The sequence below is a fragment of the Chelonoidis abingdonii genome, chromosome 12, assembly GCF_003597395.2.
Source record: "Chelonoidis abingdonii isolate Lonesome George chromosome 12, CheloAbing_2.0, whole genome shotgun sequence".
Lineage (NCBI taxonomy): Eukaryota > Metazoa > Chordata > Testudines > Testudinidae > Chelonoidis > Chelonoidis abingdonii.
The window spans coordinates 3,172,669-3,192,933 of record NC_133780.1 but is presented as its reverse complement, the minus strand read 5'-3'; the positions used below and the strand labels follow the sequence as shown (position 1 = coordinate 3,192,933).

Here is a 20,265-nt window from a genome sequence, read left to right as displayed (position 1 = left end):
ATGAATCTATGAATCAATCCTACATTTCTCATGTTTCTGCCTTGACATCCTGTATTGGGCAGCAGACACAAGGGAACTGATTGGGCTTTCAGGGCTCTGTTTTAAATAACTTTTGGTAAAATTCATATGGAAATCAACGTTTTGTTTCTATCTCAAAATACCGCTCACACAGCAAACCAGAGCTTCCCAAAAAGTTTTAATAGATAAATTGCCCTCTCAGGTCCATTTACTGGGTGAATAAAGAGAACAGGAGATCACAAGCAGTTTGCCTACACAGGGAAAATTCATTATTCTAGAAAATACATTAACTCATTAAAACTAGCACAATAGTAAACATGACTTAGGTGCTTTTGAAAATCCCACCTGAAGTTACTTAGCAGCACAAGTTCCACTGAAAATCAATTCGTTTTACGTCACTTCAGTTCTTTTGAAAATTCCAGCCTTTGCCCCTCGTACACACACTAACACCCCCCCCACCCCTGCGTCCGGGCACCTCAGGGACACGGTGTGAGCCGCACACTAAGAGCATGGCCCCGGGAAGGAGGAAAGGGAAATGAAAAGCAACGGGCCAGAGAAGAGGGGGCGGATTTTCTCCCCGGCGAAAGAGGCCGGCGGGAAAGTGAAGATCGGGTCCCCAGTACCGGCATCGAAAAACGCCACCCGCCCCCGTTCATAGTCCAGATAAACCCGGATCCTGCGGGGTGCCCGGCTCAGGGACAAGGGGCTGAGATCGTCAGGGGATGTGAGAGCCCAGTACCGATCTGCATTGCACAGCACAGCCCAGATCCCCTGCTCAGGGTTAAAATCGATATCTCCCTTCCTGCTCACAGACTCCCTCGCCACCCCCACAATACAGACTTCACCTTCCTTTCTCTCTATCTCCCAGTAGTGGCTGCCCGAGGTGAACCCCTCACAGCCCAGCACACAGAGCTCAGTGTCAAATCTCTCAGGGTTGTCGGGCAGATCCTGCCATGTGTCTCCCCTTCTCACACTTTTCCGATCTGCAGACACGATGAGGTAGGGATGGGCTGTGTCTGGATCCAGAGTCACGTTCGCTGCAGAGAGAGAATCAGAGCGTGAGGGGCAGAGCTCAGCCCTGGGACCGGGTCTGATCGTGTCAGTGACAGAACCTGCCCCAGCTAGGGGGTGAATGAGGCAACCTCCTCACTCCAGGATTTACCCAGCTCTGCATGGGGAGCAGTGCTGAGATCTCAGCCATCTGCCGTGGGGATTCACACCCTGACAGAGTCAGTTCAGGGACAGAGCGAAAGGATCAGCTCCGCTGAGCCAGGCCCCCAGACCCAGAGTCTGAGTCTCAGTGATTCCATCCTTGTGTTTTGGGGAAAGACAAGGGGGGTTAGAAAGAGGTGGTTTTAAACCACGTTTGTCCTTCCTTTAGTCTCCCTGGCCCCTAGTTCCAGGGGCCTCAGGGCTGCAAAGCAGAGTCATCCAGAGTGTGATGCATCCTGTCTGTACCCCAGAAGAGCCGTCCCTTGGGTAGAGCGAATCGGGGCGACCACTCCAGGTCTCGAGCTTTTGGGGGGCCCTGAGGGCCAGTGCAACTGGCTAGTGTAGTTGGTACCAGAAGAAACAAATCCATCATTTCTGCTGTGTAGCCCCCTAGGGATGGTCCTGTCCCCCCGACAATCAGGCCCACGGAATCTTTCCCCATCTGCACTCACCTCTCCCCACAGATGTGATTAGAGACCCTGGCAGCATAGGAGGCTCCCAGCAGATTGCAGGGAATCCAAAGTCCCCTTGTCCAATGATGCAACTCTTCACAGCTCGTCTCCTTGCAGAGCCCCCTCCCGCCTAACGATCAGCCAGCCGAGCACTAAGAAAACTGCTTTTATAGAGACATCACTGGCCCCCCATGACTCTGTGTAGCTGTGATGTGGCTGAGGACACCACACACTTCCTGAATGGCTGCTCTTCTTGTGTTGGTCTATCGGGGACTTTCTAAACTCCACACTGCTGGCCCCAAGGCTATGCAATGGCTAATACAGTATTGCCAGCTTCAAGAGATCCAATGTCATGAGACTGGCCCAAAAATCATGACATTTTAGGAAGAATTCTATTGTGGTTTTTAGGTCAGTCTCTTGATGTTTGAACTCCCTCCACAGGGTGTGTGCATGTGACAATTAGTGCTGCCCACTCTCCTACATGTACTGGAGAAGGGGATTTTGGCTCTTTCTGCAGGAGTTCTCACCCCACATCTGCCCATCTTCTGCCCAGCAATTAATCCTGTCCCCCAGATCTCCATCAGGTCTGTCCCCATCCAACCCCCCCCAATTCAGTCCCCCAATCCCCATGATCACCCCTCATCAGTTCAGCACCCCTACCCCACTGCCCTCAGTTCACTCTCCCAGCACTCACCCCATCTGCTCAGAACCCACCATCAATACAGCCCCCTCACCCCATCAGCCCCCTGCTCACTTCAGGCCCCCTGCAGCCCCCAGGCCATAATAAAGCCCTCCCAGCCTCACCTCTGCTCCTCCTAGGGCTCTTCACCCTCCCTAAGCCTGGGGGCTACAGTGGGGTCCCCTCTCTCACTTCTCAGGGGAGCAGCCTCAGTGGGGTGGCTGACAGCAGGAGCCCCGGCCGCGCCCAGGGTAGCTGACAGGATTTCTAAGTAAAATCAAGACTAATTTTTAGAACGCTCAAATGTTGGGATTTTTTTTCCGGCCACAGTTCTATTGCGAGATCATGAGTGAGGCTTAGTTTTACTCAGAAATCGCGTCTCTCACAATTAATTCATGAGAGTTGACATGTCTGCTAATAGCTAACGTGTACCTTACCCCTTTTGATATTTTTAACATTTTTTCTTTCGACTTATAAAGGGGAGCGATAAAACACAAATGTCTATTTTTTGTATGTTGAATTGTCCCATTCTTCATTGCACCACTTGTGCATTTGCTAATAATAACAATATTGCCAGAGGATGTGATGTATGTGCCTGAAGAGTTCTTCAAGTGAGGTCAGATGTTCCTCTCTGACTTTCCCAAAGGCTCATTTTTAAACTTTTAGATCTCTATGGAGATACACTGCTCGTCCCCTCTCCCCCACCCCAGCCCATCTGGTTAGGCCAACCACTACTTAAACATTCTAAATTATAATAGAGAAAAGAATCTACTATTCTGTTTTTAGGAAAGATTTGTGCAGCCACCAATAATATGGTGTCCAGTTCCTGTCAAATGCAAAATTGAAACAAAACCTGAACTATGGTGCTGTCAATGAGCTACCATAATTCATATGAAAGTTTTCACTCCCCCTTTGATCCCAGAAATTTACCTTTGTCCAACCTCTGTCTAGACGACAGTGAGTCTAGAGGAAGAAAAGGGTGAAAAAAGACAAAATGTCATGTCATGTTTATTAATATACTTACATCTTCTAACACAAAAGCAAAATGAAAAGAAAACAAACTTTGTTAAGTTATAGTTAGGGAGGTTAAGTGCAATTCAGAACAATACAAACCATTAAACATATCACTAAAAAATAACCACAAACATTAAAACCCAAGGACTTGGGCAATGGAGCTGTTTAATTGCAGTGTAGATGCTCGGGCTTGGGCAGAAGCCTGGGCTCTGGGACCCTGTGACGGGAGAGGGTTGCAGAGCCCAGGCTCCAGCCCGAGCCCAAACCTTGTGAGCCTGAGTCAGGAGACATGAGCCAGCCACAGGTGTTTAATTGCTGTGTAGACAAACCCTCTGAAACCAACACATCATTCACAGACAGACCAATACACAGAAACTTTTTCACTGATTAGCATTCAATTAACTTTAAATCTGCTCCTGTTCCACTAGTACTCAGTAAAACTGGCTCATCCTTCCTGACAGACTCCAGCTTAGGAGGATAAAAGTTGGAGAATCTCTAAAGCAGGGATGGGGAACTGACAGCCCATGGTCCAGATCCAGCCTGTTGCTAAATTTCATCTGGCCTGTGGCACCACCACCTGTCTCCACTGCCGACTTGCCCTGCTGCAGGGGGAGGCCCCGAGCCTCTGTCAAGAGCTGTGGGAACTAGGAGTGCAAAGGGTGGTGCAACACCCCCCAGATTTTGCGTTGGCTGCCGGACCCCCGCTCGGGCTCTGCCCCCGGCACCGCAGGCAGGTTCCCATCTGCTGGCCCTGCACCAGAGGCTCTACTTCCACCTCCAGCTGTGGTCCCAGCCTCAGACCCCTTACCCCTGTCCGTGTCCCGCCACTCTCCTTCTCCCAGAGTGATGGCCCAATCTTGGCACCAGCTCTGAGGAGAGGGGGCACAAACAGGGGTAAGAGGGGGTGCTAGGTAAAAAGTTTGGAGACCACTGGCTTTCAGCACCCCACTGTAAAAATTGTTCCAGCGCCACTGCCCGTGTTGCTGGAGCCACGAGCGCTGGCTCAGCCTCCCGGGAGGGGAAGCTCCGAGCCTCCACGCCCCCTCTCTGTCCTCCCGCGGGTGAGTGGCCCAGGATTGATTTTTTAATGTAAGCCAATGGCCCATAATAGAAGAAAGATTCCCCACTCCTTCTCTAAAGCAAGAGAGGAACTATGACGACTCGGGAGGCCATGCAGACAAAAAATCCAAACAAACATACTTCAAAAACAGTTAATTCAGCAGGAGGCTCAAGCTAAAGTTAACGTTCATAGCTGCTAAGAAAGGGAGTCCGAATTTAGGACCCTAACCCAGTGTGCGTGTGCTGTACTGAGAGCTGAGTAGGGAATTCATAGGTTCCAAATGATTAGCTGACTATCTCCGTCCACAGTTATTTTCCCTCAGAGATTTCCCCAGCTCTGTTTATTATCAGTGTAATACAGGTGAGAAAATTCCCCAGGTGACTGTTTATTACCTTTGAATTTCTTCATTATGGTCCCCAGAGATGCATTTCTTTGAGAAGATTCCCAGATTCTCCATTTCAGTTCAGAAGAAAAGGCCGCTGGGTTCTGAAACTTCTCCCTCTCACATCTGAAGAACAACCCAGTGTTACTTGTTGTGGAGTTCGTTCATACTTTTTACTAAAATGTATTTTATTCTAGTGAATGGTTGTAGCTCAGCAGATCCTGGAGGATTAAATTCTCTATTGCCCCAGGAATAGTTACAATACCAGCGTGGACCCTACAAGCTTTCCCTTCATTTTGGTGAGACCGATGTTGGAAAACTGCATCCAGCTCCCGTGTCCCCATTTTAAAATGGATGTTGAAAAAGTGGAGATGGTGCAGAGAAGACTCACAAAACTGATTTGAGGGCTGGTGAAAATGCCTTGCCCTGAGAGAACCCTGGGACTTGAGTGTGGGGTATAAACACCGTCACGGGGAGAACAGACTTGGTACTAAAGGGGTCCTCAGTTTAGTAAACAAAGACACAACAGGACCAATTGCTGGAAGCTGAAGCCGGAGAAATGCCCACAGGAGATCAGACAGACATTGTTAACAGGGCGGGTGGATTAACCATTGGAAGAAACTGCCAAGGGAAGTGGTGGATTCTCCATCTCTTGACAGGGACGCCAGAACAGGAGGGCCATGGACCCACCACTTTTAAAAGTAGGAGAGTTCTGCTCGCTCCCTTTGTACCTGCCTTACAGGCAAGTGATGGGGGAGGGGGCAGAGAGGAGCAAGCAGGGGGCAGGGTCTTGGGGGAAGAGACAGAGCAGTGGTGGGGCCATGGTTTGGGCACCGGTGGCCCCCCCACTTCTAGAGAGTTTCAGGTGCTACTGTCTGTTGATGTGTTCAAATCTAGACTGACTGACTTTCTGGAAGGTGCTTTAGTCAACGCAAGCTAGGATATAGTCAAATAAAAGTTATTGGGCTGAACACAGGAATAACTGGGTGAAATTTAAGGACCTGCGAATGCGATACATAGGCACCGACTCTGTGGGTGCTCTGAGACTGGAGCACCCACAGAAAAAAAATAATGGGTGCTCAGCACGCACTAGCAGCCCCTTAGATCAGCTTCTCCCTCTCCCCCAGTGCCTCCCACCCACTAGCTGGGAGAAGGGGTGGAGTGGGGGCTGGGCCCGGGGCAGAGCAGGGGTCCAACTCCCCTGGGGGAATGAGAAAGTCGGAGCCTGTGCTGTGATATACAGGTCAAATGTGATGATCTTACGGTCCTCCCTGGTCTTCAACTTTATGCATTTATGAAACTCAGTAATACCATGTGGCAATGAGTTCCATGGGTTAATAATGAATTGTGTAAAAAATAAAATATTTCCTTTTCTCAGCTTTACACTAGTTGGTTTCAGTTGCATTGAACATCCCCTCAGTCTTGTATTGTGAGTGTGGGAAGCAGGATCACCTGACTTATATCCTGTACACCATTCAAGAGAGATAATTAGTGACAATCCTTGTGGTGATGTAGATACCCATTGTACCAGGACCTGGTGTGAGACCCACTATCCCATTTCAAAGATAATTTATGTTCTTATCTAGTTCTTTGGATACATACAATGGTCAGTCCACTAGCACAGGGGTTCTCAGCTTACAGTGTGTGTCCACTCCACACTGAGGGACGGCAAACGACTGAATGAACTTGCAGCGCCCAGCGAGCCTTGAGCAGTGTGAGTCGGTGCAGTTCTGGGGGGCAGGGCTGGAGCTGGGGGGAACTGGCTGGCACCTTCTATTGCTGGTGCAACAATGGCTGGGAGATGATTCATGTAACACAGCTAGGCAGGTCCCTGCTCATAGGTGTCTGTGTCAGCGCAGGGCCTGTCAGGCTTGTAGCTTGACATCAGCATCACAGGGCGAGAGGCAGCCCAGGTTGGGGATCTGGAGGGCTCAGCAGTCCCACAGTCCAGGCTGCACCCTGGGAACCTGTCACACTGATGTAAATCTCCCTTGCGGCAAATTAAACTGATTACTTCTTGTTCTGCCCTCAGGGGACTTGAAGAACAGCTGGTCACTGCTCTCTGCAGAACAGCCTCAGACAGATTTGAAGACTGTTATCAGGCCCTGTCTCAGTCTTCTCTTCTCTAGACTAAACACACCCATTTATTTCAACCTTCATCACAGCTCATCCATTCTAAGCCTCTGATCGTCTTTGTTGCTCTCCTCTGAACTTTCTCCAATTTGCCCACATCTTTCTGAAAGTGTGGTGCCCAAAACTGGACACAGTTTTCCAGCTGAGGCCTCCCAGTGGCAAGAAGGGTGGAACAATGTCCTCTTGTGTCTTACATATGACACTCCTGTTAATACATCTATGGTAAGGTGTTCACTCCACATCAGCCCCCGAAAAGTATGAAGGAAACTGAGAAAAAGGAGGTTAGTGAGACAGACCATACATGAGGCAGTGTTTAGGCGGGAGAAGTAACCCCTGATCGGACAATGAAGCTCAGCTGAGCAGGTGGGGGCTGTGCTAGTATAAAGCCAGGAAGCTGACAACAGAAATGGTTACAGTGAGGAAATATGTAGCCAGCTCCTATGCATTAGAGAGAGAAGGAAGGAAATCCAGGGAAAGAGTAGGATGCCGGGAGCCTGGCCCTGAGAAAAGGGTGTACTGAGAAGAGACCCTGTGGGAGGCAAGTGGGAAGCACCCTACGGAGAAAGCAGCAAACTTTGGGGACTGAACAGATATTGCCTGCATGTGGAGGGTTCCTGGACTGGGACCTGGGGCAGTGGGTGGCTCGAGTTCCCCTACCAGCCACTGATGGAGCGGCATTGCCTGGACAGTGGGACCAGTGAGACTCTGTACCCCAGAAGGGGAAACCATTTAGTGACCTGGCTGGAGGATGCCACATGAAGAAGAAGCTGCAGCTCTTGGAGAGAGAAATGAGGCTGCAGAGTGAGACACAGCACAACTCGGGGAGAAATGCAAGGGGAGGTGTTGGCCCTGGAAGAGAGCTAATCCCCACAGCAGAGTAGGCACCACCTGCAGTGACTACAGTAATCTGTGACAACATCCCACAATGACATTTGCCTTTTCCACAAGAGCATCACACTGCCGACTCATTCACTGTGTGATCCACTTGAACCCCCAGATGTTTTTCTGCAGTACTGCTGCCTAGCCAGTTTTTCCCCATTTCGTAGTTGTATGTTTGAGTTTTCCCTCCAAAGTGCAGCATTTTGACTTTATTGAATGCCCCCTTAAAATGATTTTAATCCTTCCTCCCTCTACTCTTTTTCTATTGTTTTAATTTAGACCAGAGGTAGGCAAACTTTTTGGCCCGAGGGCCATTTCGGGCTTGCAAAACTGTATGCAGGGCTGGGTAGTGAAGGCTGTACCTCCCCAAACAGCCTGGCCCCCGTTCCCTATCCACCCCCTCCCACTTCCCACTCCCTGACTGCCCCCCTCAGAACCCCCAACCCATCCAACCCCCCTCGCTCCTTGTCTCCTGACCACCACCCCTTGAGACCCCTGCCCTGAACTGCCCCCCCGGGACCCCACCCCCTATCCAACACCCTGCTGCCAGTCCCCTGACTGCCCCGACCCCTATCCACACCCCCACTTCCTGACAGGCCCCCAGGCCTCCCATGCCTATCCCACTGCCCCCCACTCCCTGTCTCCTGGCTGCCCCCCGGGACTCTCTCCCTTTTATCCATACCCCTGCTTTCCACCCCCTTACCATGATGCTCAGAGTAGCAGCACTGGAAGCCATGCCGCCCGGCAGGAGCATGCAGCCCCAACCCCCAGAGCACTGGCAGCCTGGTGAGCTGAGGCTGCAGGGGAAGGGGGACAGCAGGGGAGGGGCCAGGGACTATCCTCCCCAGCTGAGAGCTCAGGGGCCAGGCAGGATGGTCCAACGGGCCAGATGTGACCCACAGCCCGTACTTTGCCCACCTCTGATTTAGACTGTAAACTCCTTTGGGCAGAGACCGTCTATGCCTGTGTGTCTGTGCAGCATGTTGGGACCTGATTTTGTCTTGAGCCTCTAGGCACTGCCATAGCGCTACTGATAATAGCATATTATAAACTCCTTAGAGCAGAGAACGTCTCTTCCATGATATCTCTTGCCACACTCAGCACACGGCTAGACCTCACTGCATAATAAGAAACAATTAATAAACAGCTCATTGAATAGTCATCAAGTGGCACTAACTTTCCATCCCTACTGACCTAGAAATGAGAGACCTAGAGTCTGTGACCTAGAAATGAGAGACCCATTCTCCAGCCCCAATCCCCTGAGGTCTCCAGTCTACTAGTTACACTATAAATAAATACCTCGTCTGTAGGTAAATCACTCTTTTCTCAGGCTGGTCTACTCTGGAGTCTAGTCAAAATGACAACGGGCTCAAGATTAGATTTAACAGAGAGAGATTGGGAACCAGCTCCACATTCTGCATTGCTGGACCATGGGGAGCAATGTCTCATGTTTAAAATCACATCTCTGCATTGGGAAATGAAAGGGAGAGTGAGAAGGAGCTACCTACCTGCTCACGGTGCCTTTGATGTCCTAGAGGGGAGAGATAAAAGGAAATTCAGTCCCATCTCTCACACTAAAGATCCCTCCTGCTCTGGAGGGGACTCACTTTGTCTTCACAGTTTGAGGTTCAAAGAGAAATTATTTGTTATTTATTAATGCAAACAAAAGCATTAAATGTGTTGCCTTTCCTCTTTCGGATAAGGGCACTGACTGCAGGATCTGGGCCCAAGAAGTTTGTATAAGGAGGCACACAGGTTCTTTGTGTAGTGACATGTGGATAACCACCCGGCGCTTGGAACCAGAGGGCTCAGTCTTGCGATGTGTTGAACAAGGATCTTCCTAACACTCACAGGTTTGGGGAAGATTCCCTCCTGCAGACTCCAGTGGGTCCAGAGGGAGGGATGCCCCCATGCTGTGCTGCCCCCATGCTGTAAACTCTCCCTTCACTCTTCCACAAACATTATGAAGGCCCATCCTGTGGGCTTCTTGACATCCACAGGAAGCTGGGGCTGGGTGAGAACAATGGGTTTGGGGTACAGAGTAACACAGGGCCAATCACTATCCTATACCCCAGGTTCAGTGCAGGAGACCTGAGGGGTGAAGAATGCTGCACACAGCAGATACTGGTTGCAACAGATAATCTGACCCTAGATATCAGCTAGAGAAGTTCAGCATGCTACATTTTATTTCTCACCTTTTTTTCTTTTTTTTGCTAGTTAGAGGCATTTTTTGAAAAATAAAATCATTAGAAGGCTTTTGGAATTCTTACAACTACTTACACATTCAGGCTACTGTAAGTAAAGAACAGCTTCCCTAACTAACTTCAGTTCTGGCAGAAAAATCACCATAGCCTCAGACCTCATGTACCAATTTTAAGGCCTGTATTTTCCCTTTTTGTGACATGTAGGAAAAGTAGCAAAATCAGGCTTTAAATGGAATCTTGGCTTCAATCTTAGCTATTTCCATAATTGAAGACTGGTTCCATCTTTAATCCTTTGGAGTTAGTGTTTGGAACACAGGAAATGCCAGACTGGCTCAGACCGGAAGTCCATCTAATCACTATTCTGTCTCCAAAGGTGGACAGTGCCAGATGCTTCAGAGGAAGGTGTAAGATAATCTGCTCCCCTACATTCTCATCCTGCTCTCTAATAGTTAGCAACTGGCTGAAGCAATGAAGCATGAGGTTTAAGATCACTCTGCGTATTCTTCTTATCCATATAAATATCTGATCACTTTTTGAGTTTTGCTAAATGCTTGGTCTCAACAACATCCGTTGGCAAAGAGTTCCACAGTCTAATTACATGATGTGTGAAAAAGCGTTCATTGAATCAGTTTTGACTTTGCAACCTTCTGATTTTATTGAATGTCCCTTTGTTCTTGCATTAGGAGACGGAGAGAACAGAGTTTGGAATTTGCCATTTTTGGAGGAATCTTCTCCCACTAGAATTCAAAAGAAGAATTTATTTTCATTTAGGGCTCAGTCCAATGCTCATTGTACTCAAGAAGTATATTTCCATTGACTTTACTGGGCATTGGATCAAGCCCTTAAGGAAATATAATGTATATTTTAGCAATACTGTATGTTCTGACCATTCACGCCTACACTCCAAAAGTGAAGAGTTAGGAGATTTTCTTCAACTGTGAAAGCTTCTGGGGTGTTTCTAACACTGTCTCACCTGCAGGAATTCACTCGCTGACAGTTGGCACTTCTCCTCCATCTCACTGATCAGGGAACTGAAAGAGGATAGTTCCTCAGATAATTTGGCAACATATTCATCCCTCCTCTTTTCAATTTCCTTATTCAGCTCTTCCAACTGGGCCAGCAGGAGTCGCTCTTGTTCCTTCAAAAACTGGCTCAATTGCTGAAATTCAGACACAATCTTCTGCTTCTCAGTTTCTAGCTCTTTCTGAAATGGCGAGATACGAACAGGAAAAGAACAGGTCAAGGACAAGAGTATGGAGAGAGTCATGGGAGATTTTATGCACGTGGCAGCATGTCATTGCAATCCTACAGAATTTATCTTCTGACATTTTATGGAGAATATACTCTATGCTCAGTAGACGGAAGATTTTCCAATAGATTTTTAAGAGTTCTAACTGGTGTTTAGAGAACTGGAGCCGGCCCTGCACTAAGTGAACCTCCTCCTCTGGGGCAGCAGATTCCTATAGTAGCTGCACTGATTGTCCAGCTGTGGTTATCTCTGTTGAAAGTACAGCTGGCCAAAAAATGAGGGGTGGGGGAATTTGCAAAAATAATTGAATTTCAAAGTTGCTTTCATTTCTCAGTTTTCAAAATGGAATTTCTTTTGATTTGTTTGAAAAATATTTTAAAATAACTTTTGAAAAATGTCACATTTTTCTCTCTCTCTTTTCCCAAAATGGAACAAAATAATGTTGGTTTCCTCTCATTTTTCTTTTTAGTACTTCCTCTCTGTACCTCTTCAAAAGATCTCCCATTTTTGAAAAAGTGGCAAAAAGAAAAAGAAAAAATGAAGGGGAAAAAAAACCCTGGAAATTATTCGTTTTAGTGGACTCAGTAGAAAAAAGGATGAAAAAGAGAAAGAAAGAGATAAAAAAAGCAAAATGAAAATTTCAGTTTGAAATGACACAAAAATGTTTGTTTAATTCTGAAATTTCCTGTCAAAAAATTGAAAAATTTGTTGCAAGTGACTTATTCCCATGAAAAAAGTTGTTTTCTACTAAACCCCTTTTATCTGCAGGAAGATTTTTTTGGTTGAAAATTTTCAACCAGCTTTAGCTGAAAGACTAAAGGAGAAACTACTGTTTAGTAAACAAATTACACTCGAATTATCAGTGAAAATGTTTGGATTATTAAAACTCTTTCTTAAATGAAGCATTTTCCTGCTGACTCTCAATTAAAGCAGACGTTTTTCTTTACAATGAGAAGAAAGAAGTGATCACCTTTAACAGATGAGAGCGTGTTACTCACTGTTCCTCTTACGATACTCAGACTAAGCTGTGTGTTGATAATGTCCCTGTGCACATTTGCTTCTGAGTAATAACGGCACCTACCAGCAGTTCATGGCTTTTATTTTCCTCACTCAGTTTAAATGACAGAATCTCTTCTCTCTCTTTCTTCAAAATCTCCAAACGGCTCTGAATTTGGTCCTGACGAAAGAAAAACTGGTGTAGTTTTGGTTGTTTTTGGAGGATTTCCCCTGCATTTATTTATGTTTGCAAGAATATCAAATACATAATAAAATGGGTGAGTGCTCTAACCACATGGCTATACAGTCATTCTCATGTTTGTGGTTTCTCTCTCTTTGGCCCAAATGACTCTTTATCCCCAGTGGAACAGCTTCTACAGGGGAGAGGGAGGGAGCCCCACATCACAATAGCCCATGCTTAGGGCACTCACCCAAGAGATGGCAGATCCCTGTTTGAATCTCTTCTCATCAGATAGAAGAGGGACTTGAACCAATGTTTCCTACTTCACAGGTGAGTACCCTAACCCCAGGCCTAAAAGTCAGCAGGTAGGGCTGCCTCTGTGTGTATTAGCTTATGTGGGGCCTGATCTGGCAGGTCTGTTCAGAGGCCACCTACCAGGTTGGGTCCCACACTCTACTTCGGCAGCCAAATGCCTGTCTTCCTCCAGACTGAATCGCTCTAGGGCTTAGGTGGGAAATAGGAGTCCGGGTGCCTAGAGGGAGGCAGCACTGCAGTGCGCATGCCTAGAAATATAGGTATCAGAGGGGTAGCCGTGTTAGTCTGGATCTGTAAAAGCAGCAGAGAATCCTGTGGCACCTTATAGACTAACAGACGTTTTGGAGCGTGAGCTTTCGTGGGTGAATACTGCGTCTGACGAAGTGGGTATTCACCCACGAAAGCTCACGCTCCAAAACGTCTGTTAGTCTATAAGGTGCCACAGGATTCTCTGCTGCTTTTAGAAATATAGGGATGGTTTTAAAGCTGGAACGAGCCAGAAAGGCCCAGAACAAGATTTTAGTCAATAAAATTGTTGCAAAAAACAACAGGTACTTGTACAGACAGTTAAGAACAATATTTTAGTAAAGAGAACAGACACATAACACATTGTACTCCTGGGGAAATTCTGCGCCACTGCGCAATGCAGAATTTTGCAGAAATTAATGTTGGGCACGCAGAATTTCTGTTTTTCCCCACAGAAATGGGCTGCAGAGATGTTGGTTGCCACTAGGGGCTGCTGGACTTGGCAGAGACCAGCTCACAAATAAAAGACAGTGCCAGCAGGAGGGAACTGGAGTGTTCTCAGCAGCTGTTGCAGTTGCCAGCATTCCCTGAGGGAAGGAAGGGGGCAGCAGCAAGCAGGAAACTGTGCAAGCTGAGATCCAGCATCAGGCTGTTTCTCCTTCTGGGTCCCTGGGCTCTGGAGACATAGTGTCTGTGAGTGTCTGGGTCTTGTATGTTCCAGGTAAAAGGCCAAAGCCCATCTTACATCCAGCATGTGGAGGCGGCGCTCCTCACTGGACACATGAGGCTTGGGACAAAGCACCGGCAGAAAAATGTCCTGGTCCATATGACGACCTTAGGGTGGAACAAAGGGTGTGGGCAGAACTGGACCTTATCCTTATGGAATACCGTGTACGGAGTTTTGGAGATCAGGGCCCAGAGCTCCAAGACTCTTCTAGCAGACATGATTGCCACAAGAAAGGCTTCTTTCCATGAGAGGTGGGACCAGAAACATGTAGCAAGCAGCTCAAATGGACGTCCTGTTAGCCTGGCCAGAACCAAGTTTAGGTCCCACGGAGGGACCAGGGGTCTAACATAAGGAAAGAGGCGATCCAAGCCCTTAAGAAATCGACCAGTCATGGCATGAGAGAATATTGTGTGGCCCTGTACTGGCGGGTGAAAGGCTGATATGGCTGCCAGATGCACCTTGATGGATGAGGGCGCGAGGCCCTGGGCTCTGAGATGAAGGAGGTATTCCAGTATAAGTTGGATTGGAGCAGCCACTGGCAAGATGCCCCTATCAGCAGCCCACTGGGAAAACTGAGACCACTTTGCCTGATAGGCCAGACACATGGAGGGCCTCCTGCTTTCCAGGAGGACTCACTGGACTGCCTCCAAGCAAGTCCTCTCCTCTTGGCCTAACCATTGAGCAACCATGCCGTGAGGTGGAGGGCTGCTAAGTTGGGGTGGAGGAAGCAGCCCTGGTCCTGGGCAAGAAGGTCCGGGTGGGTTGGCACCTGCCACAGGGGGGCAACTGCTAAGCTCATGAGAGTCTCATACCAATGCTGTCTGGGCCACGCCGGGGCGATCAGGAGGATGTAAGCCCTGTCTGTCTTGATCTTCTCCAAGATCTTGCTGCTCAGCAGAATCGGGGGAAGGCATACAAAAGCTGACCCGACCAAGACAGAAGGAAGGCGTCGGAGATCACGCCCATGCCCAGCCCTCCCCTGGAGCAGAAAAGGGGACACTGGCAGTTCTGCCGGGTTGCAAACATCCACTTGGGGTGTGCCCCATGTTTGGAAAATCCTGTGCACCACCTCCGGGTGCAGCGACCATTCGTGCTGAGAGGAGAGGTCCCGGCTCAGCAGATCTGCCCAAGAGTTTTGGACGCCTGGTAAGTGGTGGGCTTCCAAGTCGATACTGTGGGCTATACAGAAATCTCACAACCTGAGGGCTTTCTGGCACAGGGCTGAAGAGCGAGCCCCGCCTTGCCTGTTGATGTAGAACATCAAGACCATGTTGTCTGTGAGAACTCTTCCACCCTGCCTGCTAGGCACGAGCGAAAGGCCACGCAGGCTAGACTGACCACCCTGAGCTCCTTGACATTTATGTGCAGGGCTAGTTCCTGCACGGCCCACAGACCTGGGGTCTGGAGGTTTCCCACATGGGCTCCCCACCGTAAGTCCGACACATCGGACACCAATTCCACAGATGGGAGCCGGCCTCTGAACGGAACCCCATGGAACATGTTCCCTGGGGTGTACCACCAGCGGAGGGAGGCTAGCACAGGTTTCGACACAGTGAGGACTTTGTCCATCCTGTCTCTGGACTGGGACAATGTCGAGGCCAACCAGACCTGAAGTGGCCGCATCCTGAGTCTGGTGTGACAAACCACATACGTGCACGCTGACATATGACCCAGGAGTTGGAGGCACACTCTGGAGGTCGCCACAGAAACCTCATGACCAACCCGATGAGTTCCCTCAAGGTTTCAAATCTGTCCGGTGGGAGGGAGGCTCTGGCTGATGTCACGTCCAGAATCGCACCAATGAACTCTATGCATTACACCAGTACCAATGTGGATTTGATGCTGTTTACCAGCAGCCCCACTGTGGTGCACATGGACAGGTCAGCCAGACCCGGAGCCGCTGGGCTGGGGCCACTGGGCCAGGGCCGGAGCAAGTCAGCTGGGGCCGGGGCTGGGCCGGAGCCACTCGGCTGGGCCAGGCCAGGCCGCACCTCCGTGGAACCCTCCCCGCGCCTCCTTACCCCAGCTCACCTGTGTGAAGCCTCCGCTTGCTTCTCAGCCCTCCCAGGCTTCCCGCGTGAACAGGTGATTGGTGAGAAGCAGGGGAGGGGGAGGAGAAGAAGGGTGGAGCATTCAGGGGAGGAGGCGGAGGTGAACTGGGGCCAGGGGCAGGGGGAGAGCTGCTGGAGCTTTACTGGTTGTTAAATTTAAAAGCCCTTTTAGAACCGGTTGTCCCGTGCAGGACAACCGGTTCTAAAAAGGCTTCTAAATTTAACAGCTGGTTCCCAGGAACCAGTGCGAAGAGGCTCCAGCTTACCACTGCACATAAGTAGGCTCAGAATAGGCCACTAACCTCCTAGGTCCCTCTCATTGTTGCCAATCACTGACTTAGTAGTGTGTGTTGCTTAAATGCAATACATGATTCTACTTTAATCATCCTACTCTATCAAGTTGCGTCTCAACAATTGTCCAGTCGGCGTGCGTCTCACCCGTAACTCTAATCCGATCTGCGCAGAAGATTTAACAAAACCTAAAGTTCACAGGTGCACAAGTACAATAAAATAGATTGTTTAGTCTTTTTTTTCTCCAGTATGTGTAGTTTAGTTTATATGTATAAATTGGGACCACTTTCACTGCAAGAAGCACTGGATATTTTAAGAAATCCTATGAAAAACAAAATATTGACTCTTCCAGCTTCTAAGCCAAAAAACAGGCAGCTGCTTGCACACAGTTATAAGGGGCAAAAGGACAAAAAAAGATGACTGGAGGTGTGATCAATACAAATGGGTCCACAGAGGAAGACATCTTTCCCCAACAGAGGATCCCCTGGTAAGGAAGAGATATTTTGGAAGACTGATTGATATAGATGAGGTTTTGTGTCACAGATACGGATATGAAGTTCTTGACGGAAATGTGGACAAAGTGATTGTTCGTTATTTCAGACAAGATGAAACACCTGACCCACGTGTGCCCCATAGGAATAGGAGAAAAGATCCTTTGAGATCTCATGTTTGTACAACGCCATCCGTACTGTCAAAAGTTCTGGAGCAGAAACATTTAAGCCTATCTAAAAATTACCAGTGAAAAATAACAGACTCTAATGTCTCAGCTGCACATGTGAGAGTAACTCTTCCCAAAAATACACAACAAATGAAAAATAATGTATGAAAAACAGAAAAGCGGAATCAGTCACAATGACTTATGTGGTGTGGCCTCCACTGTGCCCTGGAATGGTTTGTGTGTCAGTACTGCCAGGTCCCTGAAATCTCTGTAAGTCTGGATCTTCCAGAAGTTATTGGTATTTTTAAGAGGTGACAATATTGAAGCCAACTACACTTGTTCATATGCCACAATTCAACTAGAAGACTTTTCCTCTCCCCTTAATGTACCTTTTTTCAGGAAAATCCAGCAATTCCTGTGGCTGCACTGACTCATGACAGGTGCACAACACATGCACACAAGATGTTTTTTCATTTCTAGCAGACTATGTGTCCCAGGTCAGCAGCAGTTCCACTATAATTGTACTGGGCTATAGGTATAAATTTCACCCCTTGGGTCACATTGGAACTGACTTTTCTGGGTCCTTATTGGTGTTAAAAATGGTTTGGGGTTGGAACAGGTTAATAACAGTGTGTTATAAGTCTGTTCTCATTGCTAAAGTATTGTTTGTAAGGGTGTCTAATCGTATCCACTGGTTTTTGCCATAATTTTTTAAATTAAAATGCCATTCCTGGCTATTCCAGACTTTACACCGTCCCGTGATTTCTTACCTTGTAATCTTCAGCAGTCTCCTCTATGGGAACCACAGTGTGTTCTCTGTGATTTTGGGACAGATGGCAAACCATACACACGAGTATTTCTTCCACTTGGCAGAAGACATCTAAAGCCCTCTTGTGTTTTTCACACACTCTCTCAACTTCTGGTTCTTTTGTTGACTCCAGTGTAAGTTTTCTGGAAGTTTCTACAATATTCCTTAGCTGTCTGTTTGGTTTGAAGTTTCTCTGGGAAAAGGTTTTTCTGCACTCAGGACAGTGGAAGTTTGTACTCAATGCCTCCCAGCACTGAGTGATGCAGGCTTGGCAGAAATTGTGCCCACAATCTAGACACACTGGATCTTTAAAATAATCTAGACACACCGAACAAGCCAGTTCACCTAGAAGCAGTTTTGCTGGATTCGCAGCAGCCATGGCTGCTTCTGCAGGGAAGAATCAAATTTAGTTTCCTTTTACTGTTCTCAGAAAGGGGCTGATTCTGAACTTTGCACACCAAACAGGTGTTTCCTATGTATACATTGCCTCATTACTCTTGAGAGGCTGGAAACTCCTTTTGGTCTGAGTTAGCACTGGAGGAAGCACCATGACAGACTGTGGAGTGGCAGCACCTGACGCTGCCGGTCCCTGCAATGGTGCAGCCTGGCCACTCTGCAGAACAGTTGTTTGACAAACAGCACCTGCCACATCCACACCAAGCTCCATACAGCACTTCTTCCCACCATTGCTGTGTCCCTGTGTTGTGGGACTCCAGAGGTACCTACAGCCTAGCTCATGGCACAGCTCTCTGCAGCAGGTGCTTCTGGGAAAATTTACAAAGTTCTGTGGGCTGCCAGTGGTATTCCAGCCTTCAGAAAGGGAGGATTCTACAGGCATACCTCTCCCCCTACAACCCAGTAACCATGGCAGTAACCGTCTTTATTTCTGCTTAATATTTGCCCTCTGTGATGGATACAATAATTTCTAAATACCGTCTTCCTAGCCATGTTCTCACAGGTCAGCAGGGTATATACAGATGGTCTGTGACAGAGGAAGAGGCAAAACAAGTGGCTAGAATCGTGGGAGCCAGAGTCACTGCCTGATTCTTACGAACTGCAGCACGAAAACATGTTGATATCTTGTGCCAAGGGCTTTGCATGAGGCACAGATGGCTTCTTAGCGTTCATCTAACTTCTGCAAAGTCCTGATTGGCAAAGCTATTCCAAGTGACAAAAAGGGCTGGTGGATCTGTGTTGCTTCCAGTGACAGATGCAATCATATAGTTTTCACTGTGATGGTTTTTTAACCCATTTCTCAGAAAATAACATGCAGATTCAGACCACATTATCACACTCCAGAGTAGTGGGATTTATTTTGGGGGGACAATCACTGTCATCTCTGCTTGTGTATGAGCCACTGTCACTTGCCAAGGTAATAGGTATCTACCACTCTTTGGGTTATAACCTGTGAGTTGGAGTCTAATGAAATCTGGCGGGGAGACACTGGGCCATATGAAGAGATTTAGGGCAAGGAAGTGACCATTAGGGCCTTACTAAAGAAATTATTTTGACAGTAAAAATCTTCTCTGTTATTGCTCTGTCCATATTCTCCTTTTTAAGGGAAACTTTATGAAGAATTTTTTCTTAAGGCAATTCAGGTGATTTCCTTGAGTGCTGTCAATCTGGTTGTTAGCCAGCATTTAGTACACAGACTACATTGATAAAGGGCCTTCTTCTGATTATGTGGGAAGATCAAATCAATCATGCTGACTCTTTAACATTTGTCACGTGCCTCTGATACGCTGACTGGGATGAACTGTAACTCAGAGCACCACTGGTGAGTGGCTTTGTTCTTTTTTTTCTAGGAGAATCCCATAGGTAGTGGTTTGCAATTTTTTGTCTGCTCTGAGGACTTTTTCATGCAGGCTGCCACAAGCGTCTATTCTTTAGGTAAAGGACAGAGGTCTCTGAGCTGCTCTTCCAAGTTTTAAAACAAGTCATTCAACTTTGTACTTTGTGTTGGGAGGTTTCATTCTGAGGATCAAGTTAATATGACAAGTAACCATCATATGGCTTGGCCAGAGCTTATGGGCATTATGATTTCATCTCACTTTATCACTGCAAATTTGAAGGCTAAAGTCCAGCCCATCCCTATTCTTGGAGAAGGGTGAATCTATAATTTAAAGGAAATTACAAAACAGTTTTAGGAAGTCCTGTGTTCTGACTGGCCATTAGACATCATGTTGTGACATATATTGCAACCCCACTCAGTATCTTTGGGGACCATTGTATTAAATTTATAAATGGCTTATGTATGATTGTGTCTGACTCCATAGGGGACGGTACTATGGCTCCTCTAGGAACTGAAAACAGTGAGGGTGGTAACAGGTGATTAAAGTGAGTTGCTAAAACTGTAAACAACCTGAGAGGCAGGCACCACCCCTTTCTGCTCCAGGCTTCTTGGCTTGAGCCACCTGGCCTCCCCTTTCACACACCACACCCTGTGCAGCCAACCAAAAGGGGTGTCAAAGCTTTAACTGTGTGAGGAAGATCAAGTGGATTAAACCATTTAAACTTTTTAAAAATGTTCTAGGTGGAGTGATTCCATCAGTGGCCACTCCTGGCAACCCATTGCATTATTCAAACAAACAAAAAACTTAGTTTAAACCAGTTCAAGTTGCAAAGAGCAAATAATTCCCAATTTAGAACTACAAAAGCCAGGCAATAAAGAGTTAAAACCAGACAGTTACATGACACACATCACATTCTC

The 20,265-nt window shown here is 47.6% G+C and overlaps 1 protein-coding gene across 1 annotated transcript; it reads right to left on the bottom strand.

The window, feature by feature from the left end:
- Positions 1-519: 519 nt before the first annotated feature.
- LOC116829227 (E3 ubiquitin-protein ligase TRIM39-like) lies at positions 520-17,934 on the bottom strand. The gene is made up of 7 exons (XM_032787933.2): positions 17,518-17,934; positions 12,364-12,459; positions 11,007-11,237; positions 9,338-9,360; positions 4,828-4,943; positions 3,292-3,324; positions 520-1,055 (listed from the first exon to the last, which is right to left on the bottom strand). Exons 1-7 carry the CDS (start codon positions 17,932-17,934, stop codon positions 520-522), a joined length of 1,452 nt encoding a protein of 483 aa, XP_032643824.1.
- Positions 17,935-20,265: the final 2,331 nt, after the last annotated feature.

Bases quoted from the DNA above. Each gene is read 5' to 3' on its own strand.
- LOC116829227 (XM_032787933.2), bottom strand. From the start codon at position 17,934: ATGGCTGCTGCGAATCCAGCAAAACTGCTTCTAGGTGAACTGGCTTGT. The intron at 12,460-17,517 runs GTAAGAAATCAC...TTCTTTCGTCAG, and splicing joins AGACTGCTGAAGATTACAAG to GACCAAATTCAGAGCCGTTT. The intron at 1,056-3,291 runs GTAAATTTCTGG...CTCTCTCTGCAG, and splicing joins TAGACAGAGGTTGGACAAAG to CGAACGTGACTCTGGATCCA.